The 20,199-nt window shown below is 49.1% G+C and overlaps 1 protein-coding gene across 5 annotated transcripts in view; it reads right to left on the bottom strand.

Moving 5' to 3' along the window:
- SNX29 (sorting nexin 29) overlaps positions 1-20,199 on the bottom strand; it is a 596,714-nt gene that overhangs the window by 515,673 nt on the left and 60,842 nt on the right. For all 5 annotated transcript variants that reach the window (XR_011564017.1, XR_011564016.1, XM_019987972.2 and 2 more), the window contains 4 exons: positions 11,124-11,304; positions 7,801-7,871; positions 5,994-6,242; positions 3,664-4,039 (listed from right to left, as the gene is read on the bottom strand). Coding sequence is in view for 3 of the 5 variants with exons in the window: in XM_019987972.2 (XP_019843531.2) it covers positions 3,664-4,039; positions 5,994-6,242; positions 7,801-7,871; positions 11,124-11,304 (877 nt within the window). In the remaining 2 variants the exon portion in view is untranslated. The remainder of the gene's footprint in view (positions 1-3,663; positions 4,040-5,993; positions 6,243-7,800; positions 7,872-11,123; positions 11,305-20,199) is intronic.

The raw sequence follows: 20,199 nt of genomic DNA, 5'->3' as shown, positions 1-20,199 counted from the left end.
GGTGTTGGAGAAGACTCTTGAGAGTCCCTCGGACTGCAAAGATATCAACCCAGTCAATCCTAAAGGAAATCAGTCCTGAATATTCACTGGAAAGACTGATGTGAAGCTGAAGCTCCAATACTTTGGCTACCTGATGCAAATAACTGACTCCTTGGAAAAGACCCTGATGCTGGGAAAGATTGAAGGCAGGAGGAGAAGAGGTCGAGAGAACATGAGATGGTTGGATGGCATCACTGACTCGATGGACATGAGTTTGTGCAAGCTTCGTGAGTTGGTGATGGACAAGGAAGCCTGGCGTGTTGCGATTCATGGAGTTGCAAAGAGTCGAACACGACTGAGCGACTGAACTGAACTGAACCACTTCTAAATACTGAGGCAGGAGGCACAAGATCTTTGCTCAGTCATCCAAGAAGTGGTTTAATTGCCAGCACGTGTAGGTGTAAACCCAGTATTTGGCCAACAGCGCATCTATTAACGAAAAACAATCAGAGCATCTGACTTTGCCAGAGGCCGCTGCCACCCAGCACGTGCTTCTCCCGACCTGGCCCCTTCCCTCCCACAAACCTGGCTGCGCTATTAAACTCTAAAGTCCCGGCCCCTCCAGGTTCCTAAACCTTTCACATGAACCTAGCTTAGAAGCAAAATCAAAGCATTACTCAGTAGGCCATCTCATCACTGCTCTTTCCCCAAGATGCTCTGCAGGATGTTGGCTCGAGATCCCCTCTTTATGCCAGGGAGCAGCTGTCCATAGTCCACAGGAGGCCCAGCGGCCTCGGAGGGCCGAGCCTGTAAAGGTCAGGCTGCACTGTTCTGTGGCTCACACATCACAATGCCGCCGGCTGCCCCGGCTCGAAAGCTGGCCTCCCCTCACTGGCGCTGGTCCAGCAGCAAGAGCAACAACTGTCTGAGGCCACAAACTGACTCATGGAGTGAAGCAACTCGGAGATGCGCTTGCCCAGAGTGACAGAAAATGCAAACAGCATTTCCTAAAAGGCCCAGGGAAAGAACCACAGGCAGGTGTGACGGTTAACTTTATGTGTCATCTTGGCTAGGCCACGGTACCCGGATACTTGACCAAATGTTATTCTTGATGTCTCTGGGGAGGCATTTGGTTAGATGAGATTAAAATGTAAGTCAGGAGAGTGCAAGTAAAGCCGATCACCCTCCATAAGCCAGGGGGGCCTCAGCTCATCAGTTAAAGGCCTCAGTAGAAAAACACAGACGTTCTCCCCCCAAAGAAGAAATTCTGTCAGCAGACTGTCTTCAGATTCGAACTGCAGTCCTTCCCTGGGCCTCCAGTTTGCAGGCCTACCTTGCAGATTTTAGACGTCAAGTTCCACCATCACATGAGCCAATTTTCTTAAGGTAAATCTCCGGAGATGAATACATACGTACATACACATGCAGAAACACACACACACACACTATCGGTTCTGTTTCTCCGGAGAACTCTAACAGCATGGTTCACGAGACTGGATCCGGGTACAAAATCATCCATACCCGGTGAGCTAGAACAATGCCACAAGTGGGCTTCCCTAACAGACATCAGGAGGAGGAAAAAACCCTGGGCAGGAAAACAAATGGAGCCAGAGCAACCTAACCTTAACCCTGGTTTTGCCCACTGCTTTGACAGATCTCGACTCTCTGCATTAAAGAATCTGGTTCTTTCATCCATCAAGTGGGGTGACACCCATGACCCCCCGGGACCAGCCTAAGTATTAGGATGCAGTGTATCTGCAGCTTGCAGCATCTGGCCTCTCCTAGATGACACGGAGGCAATGCTACTATCGTGAGCATCCACGTGAACGAGGACAAGAGTAAAAATCAAAGACAAAAACAGGCAGAGTCTCACAAGAAAGAAGAAAAACTCTGACTCAACACATGGAGACGCCAAGCTTAGGACTGGAGGCCAATTGGCCTCTTCGGCGCCCCATGGGGTCTCGGCTTCTTCACTGTACGCTCTCGCAGCTGATTTTGAAGACGGCCGTGACTAGGCGGCACTGCACACTCAGAGCTCGGGTGAAGAAGTCACTAGTTGATTCAGCATCAAGAGGAAGAGCAGGACTTCCCTGGTGCTTCAGTGGTTAAAAGTCCACCTGTCAATATAGGCAACGTGGGTTCGATCCCTGGTCCAGAAAGATTCCACAGGCCACGGGGCAGCTAAGCCCCTGTGCCACAACTTCCGAGCCCACTCTCCAGAGCCCATGCTTTGCAAAAGAGAAGGCGCCACGGTGAGAAGCCTGTGCACCGCAAGTGAGCGCAGTCCCGGTTCTCTGCAACTGGAGAAAAGCCGTCACAGTAATGGAGACCCAGCAGTCAGGAATAAGGGTAAGAACAAGGACAGGAATGATCACAAGGCTTACAGCGCCACAGCGGCGGGGCTGTCCTTCTCGATGTTCCAGCACCAACCCAAGGCCTCACACGCAGGGTCCCACAGACGGGACAATAACTCTCCAAAGCACGTGCTGTTGTTCTCTCAGATCTCAGGTGAGGCCTGAGGCTCTGGGAGGCGAAGAAACTTGTCCGACCTAGTCTAAACTAAGCCACGGAGCTAGTAGATGAGAGCCCGGGTTGTCAGGATTCTAAGGTTCAACCTCCTAACTTTGCTCTTCTGCTTCACACGTTCACTGCATCCAGCCCCTCTCGAAGGTATAAACATACTACAGCCCCAGTGTTAAGGCGATAAGTGCAGGCAAGTTACCCTGCGAATAAACACAGATATTACCAGCCTGAGACTGTTCTCTAAAATACCCTGCCTCTCTCCTGAACTTCCTGGGCTGGTGGCAAGTAAGACATGCGAGCAAAATTCAAGTTATAAAATGAAAGACATAAACACAAAGCAAGAATTTCAGGTCATACCTCTTGACACCAATGCTATAAGTAGCTTCCAATAATATGTACACTCCCTCCACTGAGTTCTCAGGAGAAAGTAAGTTCACGCTCCTTCCCCCAAAATCAAGATCTGAATAATGAAAGATGCTGCAAACAAATAAAAAACCTGCAGTCTAACATCACCCAAAACAGCAGAAAGAGCCAGCAGCCTGTGTACCCCCCCCCTTTTTTTAACCTTTTTTTAAGGTTTGATTTTTTTTTTTTTTTTTTTTTACTGTGGATCTTTTTTTTGTAACTTATTTATTTGGCTATGCTGGGTCTTCGTTGCTGCGTGGGCTTTTTCTCTAGTTGTAGCAAGCAGGGGCCACTCTCCACTGTCTCTCGTTATGGTGCGTGGGCTTCTCATTGCAGTGGCTTCTCTTGTCGCAGAGCACTGGCTCCAGGGCGTGTGGGCTTTAATCGCTGCAGTCCACGGGCTCAGCTGCAACTAGCAGCTCTCGGGCTCTAGAGCACAGGTTCAGCAGTTGTGGTGCACGGGCTTAGCTGCTCCGAGGCATGTGAAATCCTCCCAGACCAGGGATCAAACCCGTGTCACCTGCGCTGGCAGGCAGATTCCTGAGATGTGGACCATTTTTAAAGTCTTTATTGAATTTCTCACAATATTGCTTCTGTTTTTCACGTTTGGTTTTTTGACCTTGGGGCACGTGGGATCTCAGCTCCCTGACCAGGAATCAAACCCACACCTCCTGCATTGGAAGGTGAGTCTTAGCCGCAGGACCACCCGGGAAGTCCCCAACTACCCTTTCGTAGAAGCTCTCGGGGGGAACTTACTTCTCTGGCGACTCCGAGTGGCCCGGGCGCTTCCTTCCCGGCATGCTCCCGCACACGTCGTCCTCGTTCTCGTCCGCGTCTTCATCATCGATGCTTTTCACATCCAGCTTCTGGTACCCAAACTCCCCGTTCAGAGACAGAGAATCAATTTTCCAAGAGTTGCTGCCCTGACTTCCATTGGAATTTGGCCCAAAGGGGCTTTCGAAGGCCGACATGATATTGATCGAGGACCGGTCGGAGTTCTCCTCTGAGCTCTCCCCAGCCCCGGGGATCTTCTTAAAAACATCCCCGGAGCTCTGCTCATCTTCCTCATCATCAAATGAGATGATGTTGGTCACCTTCTTTTTCTTCTTCCGCTCCCTTTTACATTTGGCATCTGGCAAAAGATATGAGATAAGAAAAAGCGATGATCCTGCCTCTAGACTGTGGAAAATCTCTTACTATTCTACTCAAAAATAAATTGAAGATAAACTCAGATCTTTTTTTTAATCCTTGCAGGGGGCAGGGGGTGGAAATCTGTCTATGCCAAGACCAAGCAAAATGAATGTGGGCCTCTACTTCTGGTTTGAAATATGTCACAGAGCACACATTACAATCATTCCTTCTAAGCAATCTTTCCAAGCACTTTGATTCAAAAGATGAATCATTATTGAAATGATTTTTACCCGTTCACTTTGGAAAACACTCTCATGGCTGGGAGATGAGACCAAGAAAATCAGTTCAGGGATTGTAACTGATTGTTCAACAGCCCCAGTTTCTCCCAACCCTGCAAGGTGCCCCTTTTCAGCAGGACTGCTCCCATCATGGGTGGTGCCTACGTCTCCACCCTCTTGACTCTAACCAGCTTAGTGCTCTACTTTTAAGAACAGAATGTGGCAGAAATAACAAATCTGTGAGTTCTAGAGCCCAGGCATTACCCTCATGGAATAATGCCCTGAAACTACCACAGAGGAGGCCAGTCTAACTTACTGGAGGATGAGAGGCCAACGTAGGGGAAACTGAGACGCCCCAGCCAGGAGTCAGCACCAACTCCAGATGCGTGAATGGGGCCACCTTGGACCTTCAAGCTCAGTCACCAGCTGAATGCAGCCCCATGAGGGAGCCCAGGTGAAACCAGCAGAAGAACCATCCGCCAACCCACAGACTCACAAAAAAGGAATGAACTGAGGTTGTCTGTTTTAAGCTACTACATTTTGGAGCTGTTTGTTACGCAGCAGAGACAAACTGAAACAGAAGTCAGGACTGCCCTGGTGCCTGGCACTTAGGTGAGCCAGCCTGTTCATGCATTTTAATCATCAGTCTTGGGTGTGAAGCACTTTGGAGCCAATTCCAAAAAGACCAATCCATCCACTAAGTGTGACATGGTGACGTTATCACCAGTGTGTCACAACGAGGAGACGACGCCAAAAGCAGGGTTCCCAGAATGGATGGAAAAGACACTCCTTCGGGTGTACAGATCCCAGCATCTCTGGGACAGTCATCAACAGTCCATGTCATTTGCATGAGGTCTCTGCTCAAGAAGGAGAGGGTGGGCCTCCTGGTGGTCCAGTGGTTAAGACTCTGCACTTCCAATGCAGGGGACACAGGTTCGATCTCTGGTCAGGGAACTAAGACCCCACATGCTCTGCAGCACAGCCAAAAAAATTTTTTAATAATTAAAAAAAAAAAAAGGAGAAGGCAAGACAGATAAAGCCAGTGTATACCAAAGACTTCACAGAATTCTGAGCTTCCCCATCATTAATAACTCCAAAGGGAAGACCATGACTACTGCCTTATTTAAGGGATTTGAGAATACCAGGATTAAGCCCTTATACCCCAAATTTCCTATTTTGCTGTTTCAACGTTCTGGATATCCCAAAAGGTTCAAGAGGCACTGTAAAACTTCTTACGAAATTAATCAGAACTGAATCCACTTTCCTTTGCCTCCCCAGAGCCTAGAGTCAAAACCAACCATTTCCTCTCTTTCCCCGGCCTCCACTTAAACGTCTCCCCCTCAACAGGCTACATTCTCCATAGCTGGGCTTTCACCCCACTGATCAGAAGGATAGTTAAACGAACGAATGGATGAAGGGACAAAGGCATGAAGGGCAGCCTCCTCCGGCTTCGCGTGACCATCATGCCCTCCCTCTCGGTTTGCTCTGACTGAGCTGTTGGCTTGGCTACCCTGTCATCTTCACGTCCCAGGAAGCCTCTCAGCACCCTTTCTGAGTGAATAAGAGTAAGAAAGACAAACACAAACATGAGCTGAAAACACCAGTGTATCGGATTTCACTTCCCGGGGCGCTTTCATCTCATCCCCGCCCGACCCCCGTGTCCCCGTCCTCTCTCACCGGCACTGACGTGCTTGGACACCACAGGCAAGGGGTCGGTCTCCTGCTCAGCTCTGCTGAGGATGGAGACAGCCGAGGACGCTGTGATCTCCCTGAAAAGGCTGCTCACTCCTTGCGTGGATTCCTTCAGCAAGGAGGTCACGTTCTGCGTGGATTCCTTCAAGAGGTCCGAGACGGTGGGAGCAAACTTACTCTGCCCGTTTAAGTCCTTGTTGTCGATGTTAATCGCGAAGAGTATGGAGTTCAGACCTATCCCCCGAAAAGGGAAAAGTCTGGAGTGTCTGCTGTTCAACAGTCACACTTCCAACACAATAAACAAGCTGCAGACGTCAGAGGACACAAGACACACTCATCTCAAACGATGACTTAAAAAAAAAAAACTCCCACAAAACTGGGGTCAGGAGACACCGCTATCATGGGAGTTGAGACTTCCAAAGTCTCTCCCTATCTGTCAGGAAGACAAACTCAAATAAGAAGTTAGTCATGGGGAGGGGAAGGCTTAAATTCTGGGGTCGGTCTGCCTGGGCTGAGCCCCAGCACGGCCACTCAGTAGCTCTGAGACCTTGGTCAAGCCATTCATGACCTCTCTGAGCTTCAGTTTCTTTACCTATAAAACAGGGACAACAGCATCTCTTACAGAGTATTAAATACCATCATCCACCAAAATCAGCTTGGTAATCAATCAAAAAATGACATATACACACTATTGTGCAAAACAGGTAATTAGCAGGAAGCTGCTATGTAACACAGGGAGCCCAGTCTGCCATTCTGTGATGACCTAGCGGAGTGGGATAGGAGCGGGGGATGGAGGATCAAGAGGGAGGGAGGGAGGGAGTGATAGTCGCTCAGTCACGTCCGACTCTCTGCGACCCCATGGACTGTAGCCCACCAGGCTCCTCTGTCCATGGAATTCTCCAGGCAAGAATACTGGAGTGGGTTGCCATTTCCTTCCAATCAAGAAGGAGGGGATATATAAAATTATGGCTATTCACCTTGTCACATGGCAGTAATCAATACAACACTGTAAAGCAATTATCCTCCAATTAAAAAAAAGAAATGTGCACCAATATCATGTCCATTATATCTTCAGGCAAAAATGCGCACTGGTCTCCTATGGCCTACGTACGACATCATGGCCATCTGACTTTTCCTCATCGATGGACAAGCCTAATGTAACTCAGTAGGTGGGACTCTGAAAACTTTCAGGAAAGAGAGAAAGGGGAGGCACAAAGGATTTGGAAGAAAGAAGCAAGGCACCCACTTCGGTTGCATTCACCTTTTGAGTGAGAGTCAAACGTCAGACAATTTTACAGTTCGTCAACTAGCATCAAGGCAGGGCTTTCACCAGACAAATCAGATACTGACTGTCTCATCTGGTTCTTTCACAACCCTATCAGTGTGACTGCAGTGCCATCAGGATTCCCACCTTGCAGAAGAGGAAGGTAAAGGTGAAAAACTCAACGGATCTGCCTCAGGCCACCTGCCAGAGGGAGGGAGAGCCAGGCTTCCGAGACGTGTCTCCTCCCCCAGTTCCCTGGATCTTTATCTCACACTTGCAAAGCCTCAGCCAAAACCCCACAACCTCACGCTTTCCCAGCCAGGGTATCACAATTCTAGATAAATGGACTCCGTGTTCTTCACCACTAAAGGAAGGATAGTGCCGAGTGATGAGTGGTCCTTTCATTCAGTGAGGGACGGGGAACCCACAGCACCCCGTGGAGTTACACATTCACTCCCAGGCAGCACCTCTGCTCACCAGGCTTCACAGGACCCCCTGCCCCGCACCCCTGGCCCTGGCCAAGCTTACCAGCTGCCATGGTGGGAAGCATGCTAGACCTTTCTTCATCCATGACAAAAGCCCAGTCTTCATAAAACGTGCTGCAAATGGAAAAGAGAGAGGGGGAATGCTCTGAACCGTCGTTCTCAGCATCCGTTAGCCAGACAATTCCTTCACATGGCTCCCTGAAAGTTCGTGCCTGTCCATGCCAACGTGGCCGTGCAAGGTCTGCTGCGCTGGGTCTTCTGGTTATAAACAAAGGATTGAATGCGTATACCCTACAACTTCCTCACGGGTCCCCTGAGATCATTAGAGCCTGAGCGTACCAAGACAGGCATGAGATGGAAACGCACTACTTATGAAGCAGAAAAGGAAAAGGGGGCAAACAGTGGTGACTTTCACTCGAGCAACGTTTCTAAGAAATAAGACAGGAAATCCAAGCCAGCCCACAGGGACCCCGAGTGGACTCATACAAGAAGAGACGATTTCAGAGCGAAATTTTAGTTCCCTGGGCCCTTCAACCGAGGCATCTGTATGTAACACCAGTTTGGGCAGCAGCCTCAAAAGCCCAAACTACCCCCTGGAATGGGCTGGGAAGCTAAAAAAGCCCACAGACCTAAACGGCAGTTGTAGAGAAGGGGACCAGAAGGCCAATCGGTCATTCCATTGTCCAAGGTCATTCAGCAATAAATGGTACAGCCTGGGCTCAAAGGCAGCTCTCCCTGCCCCACGGCCCAGCTCTTTAGCCGACCCCCGGCTAAGCAATAACAAGTAAATATTCTCATCTCTGACTTCCCCACCGGGTCAGAGAACTCTAAACTAATGGAGTCAAAATTCAATTTCACTAAAGCACGGTCAGTGATGGGTGACCTGGAGTTCAGCAAAAGACCGGATACATAGCTGCTGAAGTGACTGAATACAACCAACAGAAAGAGAAAAGACAGACATCATTGTCAACATACTTAACCTGGCAAAGAAGTCAGTGGAAGCACAGACTGTGTCTTCAAGCTGGCAGTGCAGTCAGACCTCTGATTCCCAAACTGTGATTCTTTACAGACTGGAGCCAGTTTTCTTGCATGTAAATAAATTTGGTTTTCCCGCACTGAATTAGAGGCTAGTGATTCAGCGAAGTACAACAGTGAGTCTTAACAGCATATTCCCTTCTATTGCTCACTGTCACATTCAACCTTGACACAGAGTACGGCTCTAAAGGACACCTGTCCCTCAGTATCCATGGGGGATCGGCTCCAGGACCCACTACAGATACCAAAGTTGAGGATGCTTACATACAAGAGCATAGTACAGGTAGCCCTCCAAATCTGCGAATTCTGCCACCATAGGTTCAACCAACCACAGATCTTAAACACAGCACTCAATCCACGGCTGGTTGAGTCCACAGATGCAGAACCTGGGGATATGGATGGCAGATGGCACTTGTAAATAATCTGCTGGAAAGAGATTTACACACACAAAAAAACTACTGTTAAGAAACATGAGTTGTTTGGTCGCTTAGTCCTGTCTGACTCTTTTGCGACCCCGTGGATTATATGCAGCCCACCAGGCTCCTCTGTCTGTGGGATTTCCCAGGCAAGAATACTGGAGCTGGGTTGCCATTTCCTTCACCAGGGAATCTTCCTGATCCAGGGATTGAACCTGCCTATCCTGCATTGGCAGGCAGATTCTTTACCGCTGAGCCACCAGGGAATCAAGAAACATGAGTGTGTTTTCTTTAGTGAAAGCTGGTTAATGCTCAGAGGTACCCGCAGACATGCACAGCCTCCCAACTCAGACATGAGTAGTCCTAGGCAGCATGTGGGTACGGTTATCTCCCGTCTTCCTGGCCCCCATCCCTCCCATTTCATCCCTACAGCTATATCACAGGCCACATCAAATAAGAGAACCTCAAGGGTATCTTTGACACCTTAGTACACAAGCCTGGAACACCTAACACCAGAACCCCTAAACTATTAGAAGAAAGACGACCTCAAGCAGCAGAAGAAACACCAGAGAAGACCTGAGCCAGGGAACGCAGAGCAAGATATGAAATCACAGGAGTGTATCACAGCACTGATGAAATAAAGGCCAGCTTACTGAATTAAGTGACATCTCATTGTTGAGGATCTGGGCACTGCTGGGTGTGGAAGTTATTCAAGGGACTAGGGCGGAACTGATCACTGTCTCTTTGGACCATCAGGTGACACAAAACAACATGTCTGGTCCACCCGTCTCAGAGGGAAAATAATAATGTGAGAGAGGAGGAGGGAGGAAGGGAGACAGGGAGGGACGGGTAGAGAGAGGCAGACAGAGAGAGAAGTCATAACGATCAGCACGCAGGCACAACGACAGGGAAACACACCAACACGCCAGCAGAGCTCCGTCTATGCGGTTTACGAGTGATTTCAGTCTCATCCCAGCGGGTTCCACAGCATCCATCAAACGTGTCTGAAGGGAAGGCGGCTGCCTGTACTATTCACTGATACACATTGAGTGCCTTCTCCCTATGGCTGTGGAATAACCATACCTTGCCCACCCTACTGAGTGTGACTTGCTGGCCAATAAAATACGCGTGGAAGTGAAGCTTCATGGTGGGCAGAAGCTTGGAGGGCCAGTGTTTCCCTTAGCCAGAGCCCCCTGTCTGCCTTGGCAGTCCAGAAAGCATACGCAGAGATGTGCCTCTGTTAGCCTGGGTCTCTGAGATGAGACCCTCAACCCATGACAGACACGCAGCAGGCAGAAGACATGGACCTGGTGGTCTCAAGCCACTGAGGTTTCCAAAACGCTTGTTTTGGCAGCATAACCTCACTTCTGGAATAAACTTTATGATCAAGAAAAAAAGAAAACAAAAGGATGGGAGGGGTTCTTTTTAATAACAAATGACTTCTCTCAACTTAAAACGCCCCTATTACTTTCCATCAGTTTGAGATCACGAAGCTCTTAAAAAAAAAAAAAAAAAGCCAGAAGAACCATCCAGTACCCGGTGTGCAAGGAGATACACGGCAAGAGACAGGGCACTGAACACCCGACTTCTAAAGAGCAAGAAATTCTGGATCTGAAAGAAACTGAGATTAAGATTCTGCCAAGAGGGGCACACGTGTCCTAAGACAACAGCTCCCTCCACACCCCAGGCCTTATTAATAACAGGCATCTATTGAGTGCCTGCTGCATGCAGTTGCCACGTGGAAGGAGCCCGACAGGCATCTTCACTTGGTCTCCAGTGGACTGTGCCCAACGGCTCAGCCAGACAAGCTGGGGCTGGAAGAGGGGAACCCAGCCATCCCGGATGCAGGCAGGCACATCCTGCGATGGTCACCCCCAGCCCCGGGGGCACCCACTCCCCCACCCTGCCCGGGTACCTGAGCCGGCCGCGGTCAGCCAGGAGCATGTGCAGGTAGCGCTCCAAGGAGTTCTCGTTGAGGGCGCAGCGCAGCCAGGCGCGGCCGCGGCCCACGTCCGAGGCGATGTGGCGCAAGGCGTGGAAGCGCTGCAGCTCGTGCTTGCTGAGCACCTCCTTCACGTAGAACCAGAACACGGGCTCTGTGGAGACAGGGGACCACACCGTGGGGCGCACATCGCGTCCAGAGGAGCATCCAGGGGCCGTGTTGATGGTGGTAGAAGACTTATTTCTTAGCACGGAAAAGGAAGATACCGGAGAGTATACCCAAAATAAACGTAACCCCCCCTACCCAGGGAATTCCCTGGCAGTCCAGTGGTCAGGACTCAGGGCTTTCACTTCCGTGGGCCTCGGTTCGATCCCTGGTCAGGAAACTAAGATCCCACAAGCTTCTTGGTGCAGGAAAAAAAAAAATGACCTGATCACCATCCAGAGGTGATCACTGTTAACATTTTCAAATCAATCTCTTTGCCTGCACTTTGCTTTTTTTCTACAAAACTGACATCTGTGATAGCTGAATTGTGACTCCCAAAGATAACCACATCATAAGCCCTGGAACCTGGACATCTTACCTTACACGGCACAAGGGACTCTGTAGCTGTGACTAAATTCAGGATCTTGAGATGGGGTGACTACCCTGGATAGTCTCTCTGGGCCTGACATAACCACAGGTATCTTTAAAAGAGGTAGGGGGAGGGCTTCCCTGGTGGTTCAGTGGTAAAGAAGCCACCTGCCAATCAATGCAGGGCACATGGGTTGGATCCCTGGTCCGGCAAGATCCCACATGCCTTGGAGCAGCTAAGCCCATGCGCCACAACCACTGAGCCTGTGCTCTAGAGCCTGGAACCAAAACCAGTGAGCCCACATGCTTCAGCTACTGAAGCCCACTCACCCAAGAGCCCGTGCCCCCCAACAAAAGAACCCACGGCAATGAGAAGCCCGTGCACAACGAAGAGCAGCCCCTGTGCTCCACAACTAGAGAAAGCCTGTGCATAGCAACGAAGACCCAGCACAGCCAAAAACAAAAATAAATAATAAAATTTGTACAGAAAAGAGGGGTGGGGAGGGAGATCTGAGGCAGAAGGGAAGGCAGCAGCATGACCAGAGAAGCAGAGCCTGGAGTGATGCGGCCACAGCCAAGGAATGCTGGAAACTGCTAGAAGCCACCAGAAGCTGCCAGAAGCCGGAAGAGGCAAGGAACAGATCCTGCCCGGGAGCCTCCAGAAGGCACCAGCCCTGCCATCGCCTTGCCTTTAGCCCAGTGAGACTGACTCTGGACTTCTGCCCTCCATAGATGTAGGAAAATTAATTCGTGTTGTTGTAAGCCACAAAGTTTGCAATAATTTGTTGGAGCAGCAGCAGCAAGAAATTAACATATCGTCATACTGTGTGCTGTATATGTATGTGTGTGCGCTCAGTCACTTCAGTCACGTCTGACTCTCTGTGACCCTATGGACTGTAGCTCGCCAGGTTCCTCTGTCCATGGGATTCTCCAGGCAAGAATACTGGAATGGGCTGCCATGCCCTCCTCCAGGGGACACGTGTACATGTGTGTGTGTATGTGTATATATATATATACACATACACACACACACACACACACCACACATTCGTAGCTTTGTATCTGGACTTGTTTCTTTCCTTGTCTAGATCATGGGCATTTTCTCCGTAACATTTGAAGATCTTTGGAAACATGATTTTCGATGGCTCCCCAGTTAAACATAATTTATTTCATGACTGCTGGGAACATAATACAATGCCAATTTTCCCCGTGTAGTGATTTGAACATCCCTGTGCATAACTAACCGTCCTCATTTCTAGTTCCTTCAGGGAGATTTCTGTATGTCTAATAATAGGAACAGATTTAAGGCTTTAAGGGAAAGCTAAGAAGTGTGTCTTTATCCATAAAATAGTCACCACGTCGCTTCACATCCTGCCTTTTTTGTCCATACACACACAGATTTTTTTCATAGGTGTTATTCTAGTATATACCTAATTTTGTGACCAACCTTTACTTAATAGTAGTTCATCAATACTTTTCAATGCTGTCAATAATAATAACAGCAACAACAGGGACAGACACTGCTACTTATTGAGCATTAAGTACGTACCAGCCACTGCACTCCACACTTTTCATCTAACCTCAGTCCTCTCAACTACCACTGCTGTCTCCATGTCAAAGACAAGGCTGAGACCCAGCCAAGTGAAGTAACCGGCCCAGTGATACACAGTTATAAGTGGGACAGCAGAAAAGGACCTCAGAGCTGTCTCACTGTGAACCACGTCATCAAACCATCTTGCAAAGTGAGGGGGGCTCCCCTCCTTGAAAAGGATCGTGTTCACAATTGCTTGATGGATTCCAACCCAGGAGCTAAACAGACTCACGGACCCCTCTGAGAAGGTGACAAGATCTTTGAACCTTCCTTCCAGAAGGATGTGAATACGCACATCTCCATAAACTGGACACCAGGCTGACAAGCTGAGTCTAAGATTGCAATTTAGCTCAGGGAGCACAGACTGCCTTCTTCCTGGGAGCCATGAGCTGGGCGAAGCTATGGGCCCCCAGGTAGACAAGAAGGACGTGTCCCTAACAAGCTTCTGGTCTCGTGGGCAGGACAACAGGTGAGGAGGTCTTCAGGGGAATGCCTCTGGGCAGATCCCTCAAGCATGCTAAGCTTCAGACTCCTCTCTCTTAACAGAAGCCCCCAAGTGTAGACTCCCCCAGGGTTTCTGGAGTAACTGGAGAAAAGGGAGATAAAACACTGAGCGTGACGTCCAGCCCATGGTGACCAACCACTGTTTGCTAAAGAATTACCTTCTTATCCGAGAACATACAGGTTGTTTCCTCTTTTCCTTTTTCTTTTCACGGCATCTAAATGTGTACATACGCACACGTGTGTGTGTGCATTCGTGGATCAAGTCAATCTCTGAAATCATTTCAAAGAAACATCCCAAGAAGGACTGGTAAAACCACCAGCAGAGTGGATCACTCAGAATGCCTTCTCTCAATCCCTAAATGCCAAACTAACCCCCTTCTGAAACCCACTAGTTACTTCTTTAAAATTTTAACTCAGTTGCAGCATGTGAGATCCAGTTCCCTGACCAGAGATCAAACCTGTGCCCCCTGCATTGGGAGCATGGAGTCTCAGCCACTGGACCACCAGGAAAGTCCCCCGAAACCCATTAGATCAGTCCAAACCACACAAATGCATAACTTTTCTTTTAACACGTTTCCTATTTAAAAGTTAAAATTTTTTCTTTTAAAAAAAATTGGCCTAGGCAGCAAAGTGTTGCATGAAATCACTCTGTGTCAGTGTCTGTACATAAAGATAGAATAAAGTGAAGGAAGGCTTCTACTTGAAGCCTTTCTCAGAAACCAAGACAGGACATTTGCTGAGAGTATTGGGGCCAGCCGGCCAGCCAGCCAATAACTTGCATCGTAACCCACCAGACAACCATCAGTACATCCAGCATGACTTCAGTCCAGAGACTCTCATCTGCATCCTGTCTTTTCTGAAAACTGCAGTCACCTCCCTCTGACCTTGAAAACACACGAAACACTTCAAGGCGTGTTTTCATCTTTCCATTTCTAAATTGCTTACCACTCCGGAATCCTTCTAAAGCTCGCCTGAATGATGCGGCTGCTGATCATCAATATCCCAGCAGGGCTCCGCTCCCACTGCCAGAATTAATGTGGTCTACTTAAAGCGCAGCTCACCTGCCACTTAACACTGCGGTGTCCATAATTTAATTGGGGCGTATACACTGATTGCTTACTGCTCCAAACCGGAGGCTGATTCCAAAAGCAGGTGAGGGCTTCTGGTTCTCCCAGCTCCTGAAAGCCATCTGCTGACAAGAACAGGAGCCAGGAGGGGAGCACTAAGGTGAGCTACCTGGGGGTCCCTGCTGACAGGATGACAGAGGATTTTTGCAAAATTTCAACACTAACCAATGCCAATTCAAAGAATGCACTTTGGCAGACAAAAACCCTGGCTCAAATTCTAGTTCAGGCCTTGCGTGACCCTGGGCGACTTATTCTGTCCTTCATTTTCTTCATCTGTAAAATGGGGATTACTACCTGCCTTTGAGGTTTGAGATGAGGGGGAGAAAACTGAGAAAATAAAGCATGTGTATGAAGTACTTCACGGCCAAGACAGGCGAAGAGCAAGCCTTGCCCTTTCCTCTGGCCCGTGTGCCTCTCTTTCCCAGGGGATCTGTGTTCCATTCGCTTCTCTGTAAGGTGCCTTTAGCGCTACAGGGCTCGGCAGGTGACCCGGGCTGAGCAACCACCTGGCCACAGCAGGGCGGGCGCCTCAAATCACCTTACTCAGCGCCCCCTCGTTCTGGCCCTGCTTGACATTTTGTATGACTTTTGTGTGACCTTCGTGTGATGGAGTCTTTTCTGTGTTTTCATTTTTTTAATATTATATAAAAATATGATTGATCTTGATTGCTGAGGGTTTTTGGAGCTCCCTGCAATTCTCTGCCTAAAGTGAGTATTCCCCTGGTCCCAGCCCTAGACCAGTGGGCCCTCCCCACAACTCTACCTGAACCACTAGAAGAGAGGCCTTGTCTCTTTTCAGAGTGAAGTCAGCAGACAACAACTGAAGGGCCAGATTCAGCAGCCCCATCAATGTGTGTGCAAATAAAGTTTTATGGGAATGCAGTCACGGGCATTTGTTTACAAGTCGTCTGTAGCTGCGTTCCTGCTACAAAGGCAGAGCTGCTACAAAAACTTACAGCCCACAAAGCCTGAAGTACTGTACTCGCTATTCGATCCCTTAAGGAAGAAGTTTGCTAACTTCTGTGCTAGAGGCAGGAACTCTTCATAGTCATGTCAATCTGGAGCTTCCTGGGGCCACTGTACCCTCTCATGTAGAGTGGCCCACCCAGAGAAGTGGTGATGAGAGAGATCCAGGGACAGACGTGGGGGATGCTGAGCCCCTGAATCCGGCTCCACCCCTAGTTTTCTTATTTACTGAAGTCAGGAAGTGCCCTTTTCTGCTTCGGGCTGTCTGCGAGTCTGGCTGTCACTTGCAACTAGAAGAAGCCTAATGCAGGGAGCATGGGCATGTTCTTCAATCACCTGACAATCATTTCAGGGGGACCCACAACATGGCAGGCTCTGGGGGGGGGGTGGGGATATCCCTCAAAATTAAACAAGAAACAGGGCCTCCTGCAGCAGTCCAGTGGTTAAGACTCTGCCTTCCCATGTAGGGCGCGCGAGTTCAACCCCTGGTGGAGGAATTAAGGTCCACATGCTATGGGGTATGACCGAAAACCTTAAAAATAAAATTAAAATAAACAAACAAACAAAAAAAGCACCACTCAACAAAAAACAGAAAACACAGAGACAAGGAGCTAGGCTCCCCGTAAACAACAAAGGACAATTCAGTCTGGAGGTACAGACAGCTGGTTGGAAGGCTCTGTCGTGGGCAGAACACCCACCCTCCTGGCCTTCGCCTCACTGTCTCAGGGCACTGTCACCTCTCTGCTATCGTTCACTCACTCAGTCGGGTCCGACTCTTTGCAACCCCAGGGACTGCAGCACGCCAGGCTTCCCTATCCTTTACTATCTCCCGGAGTTTGCTCAAACTCATGACCATTGAGTCGGTGATGCCACCCAGCTATCTCATCCTCTGTCGCCCCCTCCTCCTCTTGCCCCCAATCTTTCCCAGCATCAGGGTCTTTTCCAGTGAGTCAGCTCTTCGCATCAGGTGGCCACTCTGGGCCTCGCATTCACAACGGGAACAGAAGAAAGAGGTTAAGATAAAGCCAGCTCTATTACCTCGTTTTTTTCAGACAAGGATAAATGCACACAAGAGAGTGAAGAACATGTCAAGACTGGCTAAACCGCTCATGAGCTTTGACCTAGAGAAGGACACCCCACAGCCCCAAGCACAATCAGGGCTATAATAAGCCAAAGAAAAGAGGGATGGATTTTTCAGTAGGAAGCCAACAGAATCAGCCATACATAGTATCAACCATTCCAGGAACAAAAGGCAAGCCAAGCGCTTCCACGTTTCCACCTGAGACCTGGGTGACCACAGGCATCCTCAAAGCCCGCTCACACCTCGGTGAGCCTGACGACAAGACACAAGTTCACTGGCAAAGCCGAGTTTCCAATGAGGGGCCGTGGCTTTCTCACTTGGCCGTGATTCAATCAGCCACAAGGCTGCCTCCTGGAACTAGAACACAGGGACTGAGCTTTGACCACGAAGAACACATGCTAAAGACTCATACAAAACATGTAAACTTGAAACTTTTTTGCTCTCTTAAATTGTAGCAAAACATGCATAATAAAATACCACCTTAACCATTTCAAGTGTATAATTCAGTGACATGAAATACATTCACAAAGTCATGCAACCACCACCACTCTCCATTTCCAGAACTTTTCATCACTGAAACAGAAACCTCACAGCCATTAAACACTAACACTCTCCCCATCCTCCCTCCCATATCCCGCCCCCCGTAAACCTCTATTCCACATACTTTCTCTATGAATTTGACTATTCTAGATTCTACGTATAAGTGGAATCACACCACATGTGATCTTTTGTGTCTGACAACTCTCACTTAGTATGTTTTTAAGGCTCATCCATGTTATAGTAAGTAGCAGCGTGTCTTCTTATGACTGAATACTATTCCATTATAAATAGTATGGGCTTCCCAGATGGCTCCATCGTGAAGAGTCTGCCCGCCAATGCAGGCAATGCAGATTTGATTCCTGGGTTGGGGAGATCCCCTGGAGAAGGGAATGGCAGCCCACTCCAGTATTCTTGCCTGGAGAATCCCATGGACAGAGGAGCCTGGTGGGGCACAGTCCCTAGGGCTGCAAGAGTCAGACACGACTCAGTGGCTGAGCACAAACATACTTAGAGTAAACACCACACTTCGTTATCCATTCACCTGTCGATGCACGTTTGGGTTCTCGTTTCTTCGTTTTGGCTCCTGTGAATAACCCTGCTATGAATATTTGTGATTCCCTGCTTTCAGTTTTTTTAGGTCTGCATCTAGGAATAGAATTGCAGGATTGTTTGGTAAATCTGTGCTTAATTTTTTGAGAAGCCATCAAAGTATTTTCCACATTGGCTATACCGTTTTACATTCTGAAACTGAAATTAACTCTGCGATTAAATTCCCTTTCAGTTAGGAAAACAAACTTGCCAGTAAAGGCAACTTAGCCACTGTCCTGTTTTTTGTTTTTTTTTCAATTGTAGTAAAATTCACTGAATATAAAATTCAGCATTTTAAAGTGTATAATTCAGAACTTGATGCATTTTTAAAGAATAAATAAACACACAATGATCTGAGATTGCTTTTGAAGACTTCGGGAGATTTAAACGTAAACATCCCTACTGACTCTAAAGAACAAGCACCAATTATCTTGGTGGGGGTGAACGGAAATTACAGAAATAAAGCAAGGAAAGGAGGGTGAACTGGCACTTACTGCCCAGACGGGACCTGGCTGCCTCTCCCTCTCCCTCTCCGCCTCACCTCATCCCACTCTCGCTGTCACTCACCCTGCGACAATCCCCCGGGTCTCCTGGCCGCTCACCAACAAGCCAAGCTTGCTCCATCCCAGGGCCCACCCAGTCACAAAATCAGAAACCACATGAGCTAGCCCACTGAAGGAGCTTCACATAAGACATCTGTTACAGAGACCGTGGAAGCCAAAAAGCGAATAGGAGATACCGAGGGAACCCAGAGACAACCGACGTCAGACATCCAAACCGTTTTGGACTTCACGGGTGGTCCAGTGGTTAAGAACTCCATGCTCCCAATGTGAGGGGCACAGCCAGTGCGGGGGGACACGGGTTCGATTCCTGGTCGGGGAAGATCCTGCATGCCATGTGTCGTGGCCAAAACAAAAAAGGACCCAACCCTAGAGCCAGAGGAACCAAAGGCGGTACCAGGTGACGCTACCGTGGCTGTGGGTACCAGCTGGACTGTGGCAGAGGGACCAAGGGGTAAAGTCGGGGAACTGGCAGCAGAGGGGGGACCTCCACGGACCACAGGAAGCACTCAGTGCTAGAGATGCCCCCACCCCCAATCAAGCTGCTTCCCTGTCCTCTCACCTGCCCCCCGCACCACCACCTCCCACCGAAAGGATGGGCGAGGAGGCCTGGGAAACAGAACTTGCATGGGAAGGCAGGGAGTCAACTGGAGAGCAAACACACGACTGACTGCTGCAGGAGTGTGTGTGTGTGTGTGTGTGTGTGTGTGTGTGTGTGTGTGTGTGTGGTGTGGGTGTGTGTATGTGGGTGTGGGTGTGTGTGTGTTTTAGGCAAGAAAAAAAATTTTTTTTAATTTTAATTGGAGGCTAATTACTTTACAATATTGTGGCGGTTTTTGCCATACATTGAACTTGTTGAACCACCTGGGATTCCTTCTCGCAATAACAGGACGGCTAACCCCCTCCCTTCCTTTGGGCTCTATTCTAATGTCCCCATCTGACTACTCTATAAAGAAGAGGAAAACATCCACCATGGCAGACTGCTGGTGGCTCATCTAACTCTGTCCTCGCTTCCACCTGAACCCACAGACGGACCACACGTCCCAGCCTGCTCCACGGGGGCAACGTGCCTCACAGGTGCCGCCTCTCCCTGGCGCCCTCCTCACTCATCTCTGGGGGCTGTCTGGCCCTGGGAGCAGCTGGCGTCTGGGTTCCCAGCCCTAACACCTCAGCCCGGCACAGCTGGCCCTTGTCCACATGACACAGGGGTCCACGTGGCACCTCCTTCATGCTCCCAGTGGGAACATCCTCCAGCACTTCCCAAACCTGTGCCCCGCCTTCCTCTAGGGGTGTACTCCATACTCCGTGCAAGATCCATTTTCACACTGACAGGGTGAAGGACCCACGGAACCAATAGACTGGATAATAACTCTAAACTGGCAACTCTGAGCCCAGGTTTGAGCCTTTTGGAAAAAAAAAAAACTATTTACTTGGCAGCATCAGGTCTTAGTTGTGGAATGCTGCTGCTGCTGCTGCTGCTAAGTCGCTTCAGTTGTGTCCGACTCTGTGCGACCCCATA

The sequence above is a fragment of the Bos indicus genome, chromosome 25 (assembly GCF_029378745.1).
Source record: "Bos indicus isolate NIAB-ARS_2022 breed Sahiwal x Tharparkar chromosome 25, NIAB-ARS_B.indTharparkar_mat_pri_1.0, whole genome shotgun sequence".
In the NCBI taxonomy this organism is placed as follows: Eukaryota; Metazoa; Chordata; class Mammalia; order Artiodactyla; family Bovidae; genus Bos; species Bos indicus.
Note: the sequence above shows the minus strand (reverse complement) of the source record. Positions and strands in the feature narration are given on the sequence as shown.